Raw genomic sequence first — 14,551 nt, 5'->3', positions numbered from 1 at the left:
AACAAAATATATTTGAGATTATATTATGATTTATGTTAGATAGACATATATTGTGGGGTCAAGTTGAGCAAGTATTTTTTAAATATTGTAGAAACTGTATCATTGAAATTGTTATATAAAGCATATGTAAAAATTTTCCCAATTTGCTAATTTTATAGGCAGAAGTGACGCAGCCTATACCTAGAGATGTGGCTCAGTATAGTGAACATGCAGCTCTAATGCTGTGTCCTCACAGGACGCTGATTGGTCCCCACCACTGGCAGGTTCATGAAATTACATAGTGTTAAGTCTCACAAGATGGAGTTTGTGAACTCATAAATCTCACACAAATCCAGTGGCTGTTCAAGGTAAAATTGCAAAGACAAAACTGACTTGCAGTGTTAAAACATACATGCAAAAACAAAAGAAATGCAGTATCAAGCGAAAAGTGATATTCAGTGGGCTAGAGCTGTGATTGTGTCCACAAATTAACATGTATTTTGTAAGATAAAAACAAATTATATGTGCTTTTTTTATGTGTAAAAATTTAGGAACATCCAAAACTTCTCACCTGGCACTGAAGGTCACACTTTTCTCCTCTCCAGCCTGGAGTACAGGTACAGTGACCATCCAGGGTGTTACATGCTCCTCCGTTCTTACACATGCAGGTGAGGTTACAGCCTAGACCCCAGGTACCGCTGGGACAGCTGATGGAGCAGTCAACCCCATGCCACCCTGATTAAACAAGGTCAGTAAGCTCAGCAGGTCAGTAAGCAGGGTCAGTAAGAAGTAAGAACACACACATAGCTTACCTTTAAGAGTAGCTAGTATCAACACCATCAATCATTATAACACAAGAGTCAAAACAGTTTTTTTGAAATAATGATAATAATAACAGACTACTAGTCACCTTGTAAGAAGTTATGATGGTTTGGTAAAAAGATCACTACAAAAAGATGTGCTTGGAAATAATAATGATTCTCATTATGTCATTCCAATCAGTCTCAAAAAATGAAGCATCCAAAGAAAGAGAGCGTAAAAAGACAATACATGGACCTAAGAGAATGGTACTGTAATCTAAAGATTATAAAAATAAACACTATTATTGTAAATCATTCAAATGTGTTGTGAAATAAAAAAAGACTGGAAAAAAAAACATTTTACATTGGTTACATATTATACATTGATTCATTTCAACTTGAGATTACATTTATTTAATGTTAAATTACATCCATCCATATGTCCACCTGTCTCTTGTACCGTCCACCTGTCCCTTACTCAGAGTTTTTAACTGAATTTCCAGACTTCCTGTCTGATTTAGTGCTTAGATCAGATAAAGTCATTATAGTGGGAGATTTTAACATTCATGTAGATGTTGAAAATAATTGTCTCAGCACCACATTTAATTCACTATTAGATTCAATTGGCTTCTCTCAAGGAACAGCACGGTAGCTTAGTGGTTAGCACTGTTGCCTCACAGCAAGAAGGTACGCAACCCTGGTTAGGAATAAGCGGATATAGATAAAGGATGGATGTTCTCTTAGCTTTCAGCAGTGATGACTTTATGAGTTTCTTTACAAACAAAATCATATCTATTAGAGATAAGATTTTTCGGATCTTTCCTGTAGCTGCCACAGATGAATCTTCTACTACAGTAGCTCTTGAATCATCTGTAAAACCTCAGTTATGTTTAGACTGTTACTTTCCCATACATATCTCTCAGCAAACGTCAACAGTTGCTTCATCTAAATCATCAACATGTCTCTTAGACTCCATTACAGCTAGACTGCTCAAAGATGTCCTGCCACTAATCAACTCATCTTTATTAGACCTGGTCAATTTATCCCAGTAATTATCCTGGCCAGCCAGACCCACTCCTTTCTTAGTTGAAGAATGTGCGTTTGGAACCCCTGCCTTAGGGAGTCTTTTCCTCCAGCTTCAAATGAATTTAGCCAATCACAGCCATTTAACTGCAATGGGGCAGGCTATATGCATAACTTGTTCTTAACATTGCTCAATGCCAGTCTCAAGTGCGCAAATCTTTCTACAACAGACTCTTGCTGTTTACACCGTTCAAAAATATGCACAGAACTGGTGATAACACCATGTATTCTTATGTTTTTGTTGTAAAAACACTAGAATACACAGTCATTCATCTGTACCGCATGCATCATATCGTTTGTTTCTCTGATTGGTTTATTCTGCATCTATTGGCATGTTCCATTGGAAATCGATCTGAACTGAAGACATTCCAGGCTAATTCTTTGTATAGAATAAAAAAAGAGTGAGTCTGGCTGTTTCTAGGCTACTAGTAACGGGCTACGTACTTCAGGCTTTTAAGATTGCAAGAATCAAACCTTTACTCAGAAAGCCTAGTCTTGATCCAGGAGTCCTGGGTAATTACACACCAATATCCAGCCAATATTTGTAAAATTCTTAAAAAAGCTGTTGCCAAGCAGCTATGTGACCACTTACACAGGAATTAACTATTTGAAGATTTTCAATCAGGATTTAGAGCAGAAACAGCACGGTTAAAAGTCACCAATGACCTTCTCTCAGACAATGGACTTGACAGATTCTCTTCACCTTATATATGCTTCCCTTAGGCAATGTTATTAGGAAGCACTGTATTAATTACCATTTCTATGCAGATGACACTCATCTGTATCTATGAAACCTGATGACACAAACCAGTTAGCCAGACTTCAAGCATGTCTAAGGGATATAAAGGCCCTGATGACTTTCCACTTTTATATTCCAAGAGAACAGAAGTTATTGTATTTGGACCGAAAAACCTCAGAAATAGCTTCTAACAATATAGCTACAACCAGCTACAATACAGATGGCATAGCTTTGGCCTCCGGCACTACTGTGAAAAACCTTGGAGTTATTTCTGACCAAGATATGTCCTGTTCGAGGGCATTGTTGATATGTTCTGATGGGTACTAGCCAGAGTGATCATATTTCTCTTATATTTTAGCTTCTCTTCATTGGCTCCCTGTAAAGTACAGAATAGAATTTAAAATCCTTCTCCTTACATACAAGTCACTTCATGATCAAGCTCCTTCATACCTTAAAGACCTCATAGTACCATAACATCTCCACTGAGCACATTGCTCTCAGAGTACAGGTCTACCTTGGTTTTCCAGAGTTTCCGTAAGTAGAATGGGAGGCAGAGCCTTTAGCTATGAAGCTCCTCTCCTGTGGAACCAGCTCCCAGTCTGGATTCAGGAAGCAGACACCCTCTATACTTTTAAGGCTAGACTTAAAGCCTTCCTTTTTCACAAAGCTTATAGTTAGGGCTGCCTCAGGTGACCCTGAACCATCCCTTAGTTATGCTGCTATAGGCCTGGACTGCCTGAGGACTTGCCATGAGTGCACCAAGCTCTTCTCCCTCTTCTCCCTCTCCTCTCCTCTCGTCTCCTCTCGTCTCCTCTCCTCTCCTCCCTCACCTCCCTCCCCTCACCTCCCCTTTTCTTGTGTATTGTGATTTGGCACTATACAAATAAACATAATTGAATTTGAACTGAATTGAAATATGTCAGGGATAACAAGATTGGTTGTCACATTCAAGCTCGCTTCCGATGGGGCATAGTAAAAAATGTTAGCACTGAAATTTTCAAAACTGGGGACAGAGATCATGACAGTTCAGAAGTAACACACTTTTGTGCATAGTTACTTTTGATTATTTTACTAGCGTTATAAACTAAAGTTAAAAGTTAAAAGTTAAAACTAAATGAATTCATATCCATCCATCATCTATACCTGCATATTCCTATTTAGGGTCACAGGGATCCGCTGGAGCCTAAAATAATTAAGAGAAATTATAAATAAATTAATAATAATTTCTTTTTTATATGATTGTAAATAAATTTAGGCAGTTAAGGGGATAACTAAGGAATATGCAAATGATCTTAATACATTTTATAATAGGATTAGGAGGAAAATACGGTATATAATGATATTAGTCTAGATAAAAAGCTATGTTTGACAATCAAATATAATCACATGTTGAAATTAAAGGTTCAGTGGTAGAAAGAGTTAACAGTTACAAGTATTTATAGGTTGACTGAACAAAGACCTATAAGTGAAACTGGTACACTATGAAAATGGTTGTGATGAATGTATGTTTCCATTGCTTTCAATTTTTTATTCCTTATTTATTCATACTGTACTGTTGTGATGTTGGTAGTGTGGTGGCGAAGGAGAAGGCATAGGACCTAAATGCAGGACAATGTTACTTTATTTATTCATGGATCTATCAGGTAACAGGCACAGCGGAGCACACGCTCCACGCACAAAACATACAAACAGCCGTCAAGGCACCACGCCACTCAGTACAAAACTCTTGTCGCCATTCAGCATATAAAGAAATCTAAACTCCACAACTTGGTGTACAAGCAAATGTAATTCCTCTCCTCCTCTAGCATAGGCAGTCACGTTAATTCTCCGAACAACAAACAAAGGAATGGGAGGAGGTACATATACAGAATTAATACAGAATATACAGAATAAAAACTAATCTAACACAGGTGAAACTAATTCTACAAACATAAAGAACATAAACAAACATAAAGCTACCTAGAAACATAAGTAGGCGCAAGAGGAAAAAAAGTTCAAAATCATAAACAGAAAACTCACACCATGACAGGACCCTCCCTTAAGTCCAAAAAACAGAGTCCAGGGTGGGTGGGAGGGAACTGAGTCCAAGTCCGGGGGTCTTCCTCAACAATGCCCCCGGAGCCCAAAATGAGCCATCCCTCTGGCTCAACCGAGAGACAGTCTGAAGTCATTCCAGTGGATGACCCCTCAAACGAACAGAAATCTGGGGTCATTCTGATGGCCAACCCCTCAGGCAAGCGTAGCTCTAGGACCGCTCAAGTAGACGCCCTTCTAGAGAGCCGGAACTTCAGCTGTAGTGGTCCAGGAATGCCAAAACACTATCTCAGCGGCAATGTCTTTGTCAGCATGATGAAGTCCGGGAGACAGGCACACAATCTCAGCAGCGATGCCCTCATCAGTACGCTGAGGTCCAGGAAGCAGGTACTTAGCCTCAGTGGCAATGTCCTCGTCGACATGCTGAGGTCTGGGGAACATGGACGCAACCTCAGCAGTGACATCCTTGTTGGCGCATTGAGGTCCACGAATCAGGAGCATAGCCTCAGCGGCAACACCCTCGTCGGTGTGTTGAGGTCTGGGAAACAAGGACACAGCCCCAGCGGTGACGTCTTTGTCTGCACGTTGAAGTACGGCGTACAGGAACACAACCTCAGCTGCGATGCTCTCATCGGCCGACCCACCAGGGCGGAATCCATAGTCCGTAGGCACAGTGGTGTCAGCAGGTCCAGTCGAAGCTCAAAGTCTGGAGGTGCCTGGTGAAGTCCTAGTTGGAGCACTGAGGTCTGGGAAACAGGAACATAGCTTCAGTGGTGACACACTTGTCGGTGTGCTGAGGTTCTGGAAGCAGGAACACAGCCCCAGCCATGACGCCCTCATCAACGCAGCTGAGGTCTGAAAAACAGGAATGCAGCCTCAGCAGTGATGTCCTCGTCGGCACACTGAGGTCCGGAAAACAGGAACACAGTCCCAATGGCAACACCCTCGTCTGTGCACTGAGGTTCAAGCAGCTGGAGAGGAACCTCAGCAGGGACGACCTTGTTGACACGCTGAGATTCTGGAATTCAGAGCGGAACCTCAGCGGGGACGGCCTTGTCGACACAGTGAGGTAATGGAAACTGGTGGGGAACCTCAGTGGGGATGGCCTTGTCAGTGCACTAAGGTTCTGGAATCCGTGGCAGAACTTCAGTGGGGACACCTCATTGGCGCCTAAGGTTCTGGAAGCTGGTGTGGAACCTCAATGGAGGATGGCCTTGTCAGCACTGGAATAACACTTTGAGACCAGTGTGTCACTATATCACCTCTAATCTCTTTCTTCTTTCCTCCTCAGCTCACCTGGTTTACAGGAGCAGGTTCCATCCACAGGTGAGCATTGAGCACTGTTCTTACAATTACACCTGGGGGAGCAATTAAATTCCATGTGTTCCTGCAGGGCAGGGCACTGAACACTTGGCACCCTGAGAAGTAGATGGTAGATCAAAGATCATTTTGTGTTTTGCATTCAAGGGATGTGATTGGTATGTAATTTTTGTTATGGTTTGCTATCAACATATGAAGTGATGTTTAGTTTTTTAAGTTTGCTTGCTTTGTTTCATGTCTATATGTGTCATATTAGTTATTTATATGTCATATTAGTTATTATTGTTCTTTTCTCTCTCCTCTACCCACTCACCCCAACCGGTCGAGGCAGATGGCCGCCCAAACTAAGCCCGGTTCTGCTGGAGGTTTTTTCTTCCATTAAAGGGTGTTTTTCCTCTCCACTGTCGCCAAGTGCTTGCTCATAAGGGATTTGTTGGGTTTTTTTGTTTTTTGTAAAGTGCCTTGAGATGATTGTATTGTGATTTGGCGCTATACAAATAAAATTGAATTGAATTGAATATTGTCTTGTCAGCAGGGACGGCCTCGTTGGCACACTGAGGTTCTGGAGTCCAGGGCAGAACCTCAGCAGGGACAGCTTTGGTTCTGAATGCTGGGAGAGGTTCTGGAAACGGAGCTGGGGCTCTGAAGACTGCCTCTTTGGGTGTCGGTGGTGCCGTCGGCGAGGCTGTAGAACTGGAGTCTCTGGTAGCAGGCTAGCTACCTTGGGGGTTCAGGCACTCTAGCCAGAGATGCAGGCACTCTAGTTGGAGATGCAAGCACTGTAGCCATGGATGCAGGTGACTGGTTAGCCGGTGACGGCGCAGGACCCAAATGCAGGATGATGTTACTTTATTCATTCCTGGATCCACCAGTTGATTTTTAGTGTATGGAAATATTGGCAGGGAGAAGAACTGGATAAATGGATCAGTCTGGACATGGACTGTCTAGCCAAAATGTTTCAGAAAATCATGGAGGACCCAGACCATCTTCGCCATTGCGGTTTTAAGGTAAAGGTCATAGAGTTTAACTGTAAACTGAGGTCACCCATAGCTTGCAATAAGCATTATATATTTTCCTTTCCATCACAAACAACAGGTCTGCACAATGAGCATTTTAGATGCACAGTCTTATATTACTGTTTTATTAGATCTTGGTTTTATCTTATATGATTTTCTTCAATAGTTTTGCTTTTCTTTATCTGTATTGACTAGCTGTGCATATAGAGAAGGAGTAAGCACTGTAATTTCCATTTCTATTGAATAAATGAACTTGACTTGACTATTATGACTAATACCTGTAATACAGGTTTGCACAATTCACAAAAGAATACTTTGAGACCAGTGTGTCACTATATCGCCTCTAATCTCTTTCTTCTTTCCTCCTCAGCTCACCTGGTTTACAGGAGCAGGTTCCATCCACAGGTGAGCATTGAGCACTGTTCTTACAATTACACCTGGAGGAGCAATTAATTCCATGTGTTCCTGCAGGGCAGGGCACTGAACACTTGGCACCCTGAGAAGTAGATGGTAGATCAAAGATCATTTTGTGTTTTGCATTCAAGGGATGTGATTGGTAGGCAATTTTTGTTATGGTTTGCTATCAACATATGAAGTGATGTTTAGTTTTTTAAGTTTGCTTGCTTTGTTTCATGCCTCTATATGGCATATGAGTATTGTCTTGTAAGCCAGTTTTGATTGGGCACATGGTGTATGACACTTGAATAAAAGTGTTTATTCATTCAAAATAGAAATAAATAGGTTTGTGTGAAAACAGCATTTGCAGAAATAGTGGCTAGATGTTGCTAAAGAGCCACACACTACACAGCAGATTCATTTTCAGAGTTTTTAGTTCCTGAATTATTGGTACCCAGTCTAGATTTGTCAGAGCCTACAATCAACATTTTAGAAATTAAGTTACCGTGAAGCCTGGTGCACAGATACAGTCTCCAGTGACACTATGGCAGTCCGCACCATTCTGGCACTGGCACACTTGCTGGCAGGAATCACCATAAAATCCTGGGGTACATGTTTCATTGCAGTAGAGACCTGACCAACCAGGTTGACATGTACACTCCCCTGACACTGGGTGGCAACTTGTGATGAGAGGAAGATTACATAATTACAATTAATATAGTCCTTTATTCTTGTTTAGTTTCTGCTTATATTGTAGGTCTACTACTCCTCAAATTAGAATTAACAGCACTGTTGGCCTGGCATTGTACCTAAAAACCTATGTAAAAATGCTACAAATACATACCTATGCAATCTGCCTATTTTTGTTGGTGACTGACAGTTGGCCCACTTGATACTGCATTTTTGGGATGTGCAACAAAACATGGACCTTGCCAGCGGTTACAGCCTAACTGATTACTGAATACTGGCACACAATCAGTGGAGTCAGGTTCGACAATCACAGTGACATATACAGACAACACATGAATATATGTTCTGTTGTCTGTTAAGACTCAAATTTTAAAGATGCAGATTTAAACTATGTAAGTAATATTAAATTTTGGAAAATTTTTGAATATTTTAAGGGAAATATCTCTGATTTTCTGAGATGTTCCAACTGGGCAATATTGAATTGAACGTATCTCCTATATGCAAAAGAACATTTGAACAGTGTTTGCTACATACCTATGCGTGTTCTGGGCATAGCATGGACAATTCCTATCACACCTGAGGCCATAGTGTCCTGCAGGACATAGTCGCTCATCACATGTCTCCCCTGTATATCCTGGCTCACATAGACACATTCCATTGGTGTGGTAGCACTTGCTGCTGTTCTTACAGCGACACGTCTTTGCACATCCAGCACCATAAGTGCCAACTGGACACTCATCCTGGCACCTGTTCAAAGCAAGAGACACAGTGTTACCCATGGTCCATGCTTTAAAAAGCTGGAAGTTATCAATAACCGTTCTCTCAAGAAATACAGTATCTCACAGAAGTGAGTCCACCCCTCACATTTTTGTAAATAGTTTATCATATCTTTTCATGTGACAACACTGAAGAAATGACACTTTGCTACAATGTAAAGTAGTGAGTGTACAGCTTGTATAACAGTATAAATTTGCTGTCCCCTCAAAATAACTCAACACACAGCCATTAATGTCTAAACCGCTGGCAACAAAAGTGAGTACACCCCTCAGTGAAAATGTCCAAATTGGGCCCAATTAGCCATTTTCCCTCCCCGGTGTCATGTGACTCGTTAGTGTTACAAGGTCTCAGGTGTGAATGGGGAGCAGGTGTGTTAAATTTGGTGTTATTACTCTCAGTCTCTCATACTGGTCACTGGAAGTTCAACATGGCACCTCATGACAGAGAACTCTCAGAGGATCTGAAAAAAAGAATTGTTGCTCTACATAAAGATGGCCTAGGCTATAAGAAGATTGCCAAGACCCAGAAACTGAGCTGCAGCATGGGGGCCAAGACCATACAGCGGTTTAACAGGACAGGTTCCACTCAGAACAGGCCTCGCCATGGTCGACTAAAGAAGGTGAGTGCACGTGCTCAGCGTCATATCCAGAGGTTGGCTTTGGGAAATAGATGTATGAGTGCTGCCAGCAAACAGTTTGCTGAAGACAAGCAGACTAAGGACATGGATTACTGGAACCGTGTCTGATGAGACCAAGATAAACTTATTTGGTTCAGATGGTGTCAAGCGTGTCTGGCAGCAACCAGGTGAGGAGTACAAAGAAAAGTGTGTCTTGCCTACAGTCAAGCTTGGTGGTGGGAGTGTCATGGTCTGGGGCTGCATGAGTGCTGCCGGCACTGGGGAGCTACAGTTCATCGAGGGAACCATGAATGCAAAAATGTACTGTGACATACTGAAGCAGATCATGATCCCCTCCCTTCGGAGACTGGGCCACAGGGAAATATTCCAGCATGATAACGACCCCAAACACACCTCCAAGATGACCTCTGCCTTGCTAAAGAAGCTGAGGGTAAAGGTGATGGACTGGCCAAGTATGTCTCCAGACCTAAACACTATTGAGCATCTGTGGGGCATCCTCAAATGGAAGGTGGAGGAGTGCAAGGTCTCTAACATCCACCAGCTCTGTGATGTCATCATGGAGGAGTGGAAGAGGATTCCAGGGGCAACCTGTGAAGCTCTGGTGAACTCCATGCCCAAGAGGATTATGGCAGTGCTGGAAAATAATGGTGGTCACACAAAATATTGACACTTTGGGCCCAATTTGGACATTTTCACTTAGGGGTGTACTCACTTTTGTTGCCAGTGGTTTAGACATTAATGGCTGTGTGTTGAGTTATTTTGATGGGACAGCAAATTTATACTGTTATACAAGCTGTACACTCACTACTTTACATTGTAGCAAAGTGTCATTTCTTCAGTGTTGTCACATGAAAAGAAATAATAAATTATTTACAAAACTTCTGTGAGATACTGTATATACATACACACAACACATCTACACAAGTACATCCATTCCAGCTGTGGGTTTGGCACCGTCAAGATAACAAATGTGTGGGTTTGCTCAAAAAGTGCACTTTAGCTATTCCTATTAAGCATCATAAATTGTCAGACCTTGAAGCACCTCCCTAAGAGTCTCACAGCCTAAGTGCATGCTTAACTTGCTTTACTTGCGTGGGTTAGGTTGCGGGTACTCTGGTTTCTTCTCACAGTTCAAAAAAAAATGTCAGGTTGATTGGTGACTCTAAATTGCCCAAAGGAGTGAGTGTGAGTGTGGGAGGTTGTTTGTCTCTATGTGGCCCTGTGATGGACTGGTGACCTGTCCAGGGTGGACCCCTGCCTTTCACCCAAAGAGAGCTGGGATAGGCTCCAGCAGATTTCTGTGAACCTAAATAGGAATAAGTGGGTACAAATAATGGATGGATGGATAGATGCTCCTGATGGCACCTGCTTTAAGACTCCAAACTCTTATACCCATGTCAGTTAATGGGGATAGGCCTGATCTGCCAACAAAACCCCTATAGCCAGCCGCGACTGGCCAGAACATCAGTATGGTAAACCAAAATCATTTGCCTCTGCTGCAAACTCAGGATTCCTCAGCATTTTCCTCAGGCAATAGCTACTGTTCCCTCCCTCATAGTAGCTACTGCTGCTGCTAAAAAAACTCAAGTTCTGGTCTTAGAAACAGCTATTTCCTGCGAAACATACAGTACAAGGAATGTTAGTAATGTATTATGGCACTGTAACTCTGATGATTAATGCTATTCCAGGAAATCCATGTTTAGTATTTTAGAGAATCGATGCTTTAGAATTAGATGCTGCTGCTCTATACTACTTTTATACTACTGGTTAAGGTTAGCATTAGGAAAGATGGAATATTCTACAAGTAGCTCTTACCGTTCTCCTGTGTATCCTGGGCTGCAGACACACTGTCCCGTTGATGACACACAGACACCATTGTTGTGACACTGACATTCCTGGGAACAGTTTTGGCCAAATCTTCCTTCAGGGCATGGCTGACCACACACTGTCCCCTGCACACAGCAAGAACATACATACAGTACAGTATCTAAATTACTAATCATTACTTCTCACATCTTTTATATGTATTTTATTTTATGTCAGCTGATGGGTGCAACTTACAAAAACTAAGATTCATTAATTTTCCTAATCATGGCTATATCTCTTCTATTTAGGTATGCCCATACAGAGGTGCAAAAGCACATCTATTTATTACACTTGTGGGCCAATTTTCTAAGATCCCAAATAGCGAGTACTAAATTGCATGCACAGTCTTGAAAATTTAATTGGTGAGTGTTTTGCAAGTGGTCTACTAAGAAAAACATATATGGTTGACAAGAGTTGCAAGCATGGTTGCATATTGATGAAGGTTGATTTAGTTGTGTCCACTATGGCAAATGGAAATTCACTCCATACATGTGTCCAGTCAAATTCTCCTATAGCTCTCAGGAAAGCAGCAGCTGGCTAAAAGCTGAGTTTTGCCTCATTCAGTGAGTCCTGAGAAGAAACATTATGTAGCCAAAGGCTCCATTCTCTGTAACAAGAATTTTAGGACTTGGGACAACATACATAAAAACATACTTTGGGAGACCCCAACAGCAACAGTTATTATACGCTGGAATGACCCAGATGTAAGGAAACGCAGATACGAGACATTTTAACATTGCAGGTATTGTGTGGCTCCTATTTGTGACTGGCTCCAAATCAGCCCGTAGCTTGCCATCCTAAACTACATCACTGGACGGACAATGTCCAGTGACTAATATATTATTTTTTCTTTCATCATTCCAAATACATTAAAACTATTGTTGTCACGACACCAAAAACAAAAAAGAACGCATTTTGTCAAGAGCTGTGTACAGTGTGAAAAGAGGGCATCAAACAACAGGAGTGAATTATGGTAACTGTTAGTCAGTAAATTAACAGCTAAAGTAAACTTAATTACCTTTAATTTGCCTTGACAAACACTGAAAGTTTGTCACAAAATAAAGTACACTCCTGTGACTTGGCATATATTATCTGTCTCTCTTTAAATTATTGTACAAATCAACATGTCTCTCAGCAAGATCCATCCATCCTTCCATCTTCTATACCCGCTTTTTCCTGAAAGCCAGGGTTACGGGGATCTGCTGGAGCCTATCCCAGCTCTCTCTCGGGTGAAAGGCAGGGGTCCACCCTGGACAGGTCACCAGTCCATCGCAGGGCCACATAGAGACAAACAACCTCACACACTCACACTCACTCCTATGGGCAATTTTAGATTCACCAATCAACCTGACATACATGTTTTTGGACTGTGGGAGGAAACCGGAGTACCTGGAGAAAACCCACACAAGCACAGGGAGAACATGCATACTCCGCACAGAAAGGCCGGGTTGCAAACCCATGACCTTCTTGCTGTGAGGCAACGGTGCTTAACCACCGAGCCACCATGCTGCCCTCTCTCAGCAAGATGATCTACCAATTTGGATGTGCTCCCTTGGTTTGCATAGGTTTGAATTACCCCTCAACACAAAGAAGGGAAAAACTCAAATCAAGGTATTTACACGGGGGAATCCACGAACACAGGAGCGGGACTAGAAAATGCAGAAAACCAGACAAAGACCAGACATGGGAGAGCAGCAGGAAACATAGAAGACAGGAACCAAGGGGAGACCAAGGGAGACTCAAGAGAGTGTTCCAAATGCTAGGATTATGCCTAGAGAACTTTGAACATGGCAACAAATATGATCAACCAACTAAAATTAAATAAAGAAAGAACAACTATTTCCTCTATAAAGAATGCAGCTGGAAACATCACACATGACTGTATAAAAATAAATAATACATTTAGAAATTTTTTAATAACCTGTATTAATTGCAGAATAATTCAGCTGAGGCAGAAATTGTTTTATTCCTGAACAGTGTTCATTTGCCAAGACTAGATGAACAGATCATGGCTCTGGATTCACCCACCACAGTGGCCGAACTCCAAGAAGACGCCAACAAATGCCAAACAAAAAAGCTCCAGAGCCAGACAGTTTCCCCACTAGATTCTACAAGGAAGTAAGGATAATGGTGGCCCCGATATTTTATAGAATGGTAACAGAAATGAAAGAAACTCATGAAATACACTCAAATATTATCCTGCTCCTAACACCAGGTAAAGACCTGGTACTTCCATCCAGTTATCATCCCAAGTCACTCAATATAGATCTCAAAATAATTTGCAAAGCTCTAGCCAGGAGGCTGGAAAATATTTCTCCTCACATAGTACACCCCGATCAAACGGAATTTATTAGGGGTAGACAGGTGGCTAACAATACACAAAGTTTAATCAATATAATAGACTACCATTAATAAGTCTGTTATAAGGTGGGGTAATGGTGAAGGAGAAGAGACACAGGACCCAAATGCATCTTTTATTCTCCTGAATCCACTAGGCTCGGGCACAAATGAGAAGACTCTCTGACACTACACTAAGCAGCCGTTAAGGCCACTCCTTTTTGGCGTCAAAAACTCCACAGCTCATGCTATCGCTACTCGGCATATAAAATAAACCTCTAATGGACCGCTGCCCTCACGACCCCGGCCCCAATTAAAGTGGCAGAAAATGGATGGATATTTGAGCTAAAGTCAAATGTAGCCAATTTGACTTATCCCTACCTTCAGTGGTAAGAAAATTCATCAATATGTCAACCCCTAAACTGTTATTCAAAATTTACATTTTAATATCCAAAAGTCATGGTGTGATTTCTCAAAATAGGAGACAGCTCTATCCATGATCTATCACATCTATCCCATCTTCTGCCCTTGCTCTGGCGGTGGGGGGTCAGTGGCCTGGGGAACCTGGTGGTCTCTCTCTGGGATGCTGTTGCCCCTGGGTCGGTGGCAGGTCCTACCTGTACTGGGGGCATTCCTGTGAATTGGGCCAGAGGCCTGCTGTGGTCCGGCTGTTGTGCTGGGCCCTGTGGATCTGGGCTCAATTTTTGTGGATCAGCGTCTGTGTGTGAGAGTGGGGGTGGGGGGGTCACAGCTCACCCCTGTACTGTCCACTTGTGCCTGCAGTTATAATTGTCACGATTTGCTGGGTCTGTGGCCTGTTGGTCCTGCTCCCTGCAGCCCTCGTCGACGGGGCTGATTCCTCCTCTGCTTCCTGCCT

General features: G+C 42.1%; 1 protein-coding gene across 1 annotated transcript in view; it reads right to left on the bottom strand.

The window, feature by feature from the left end:
- megf10 (multiple EGF-like-domains 10) overlaps positions 1-14,551 on the bottom strand; it is an 88,900-nt gene that overhangs the window by 33,865 nt on the left and 40,484 nt on the right. The window contains exons 8-12 of the mRNA XM_026298429.2: positions 11,287-11,423; positions 8,592-8,804; positions 7,873-8,047; positions 7,347-7,467; positions 551-714 (exon numbers count right to left, since the gene is read on the bottom strand). Of these exons, the coding sequence (XP_026154214.1) occupies positions 551-714; positions 7,347-7,467; positions 7,873-8,047; positions 8,592-8,804; positions 11,287-11,423 (810 nt within the window). The remainder of the gene's footprint in view (positions 1-550; positions 715-7,346; positions 7,468-7,872; positions 8,048-8,591; positions 8,805-11,286; positions 11,424-14,551) is intronic.

This window comes from Mastacembelus armatus, chromosome 12 (genome assembly GCF_900324485.2).
Source record: "Mastacembelus armatus chromosome 12, fMasArm1.2, whole genome shotgun sequence".
Lineage (NCBI taxonomy): Eukaryota > Metazoa > Chordata > Actinopteri > Synbranchiformes > Mastacembelidae > Mastacembelus > Mastacembelus armatus.
Note: the sequence above shows the minus strand (reverse complement) of the source record. Positions and strands in the feature narration are given on the sequence as shown.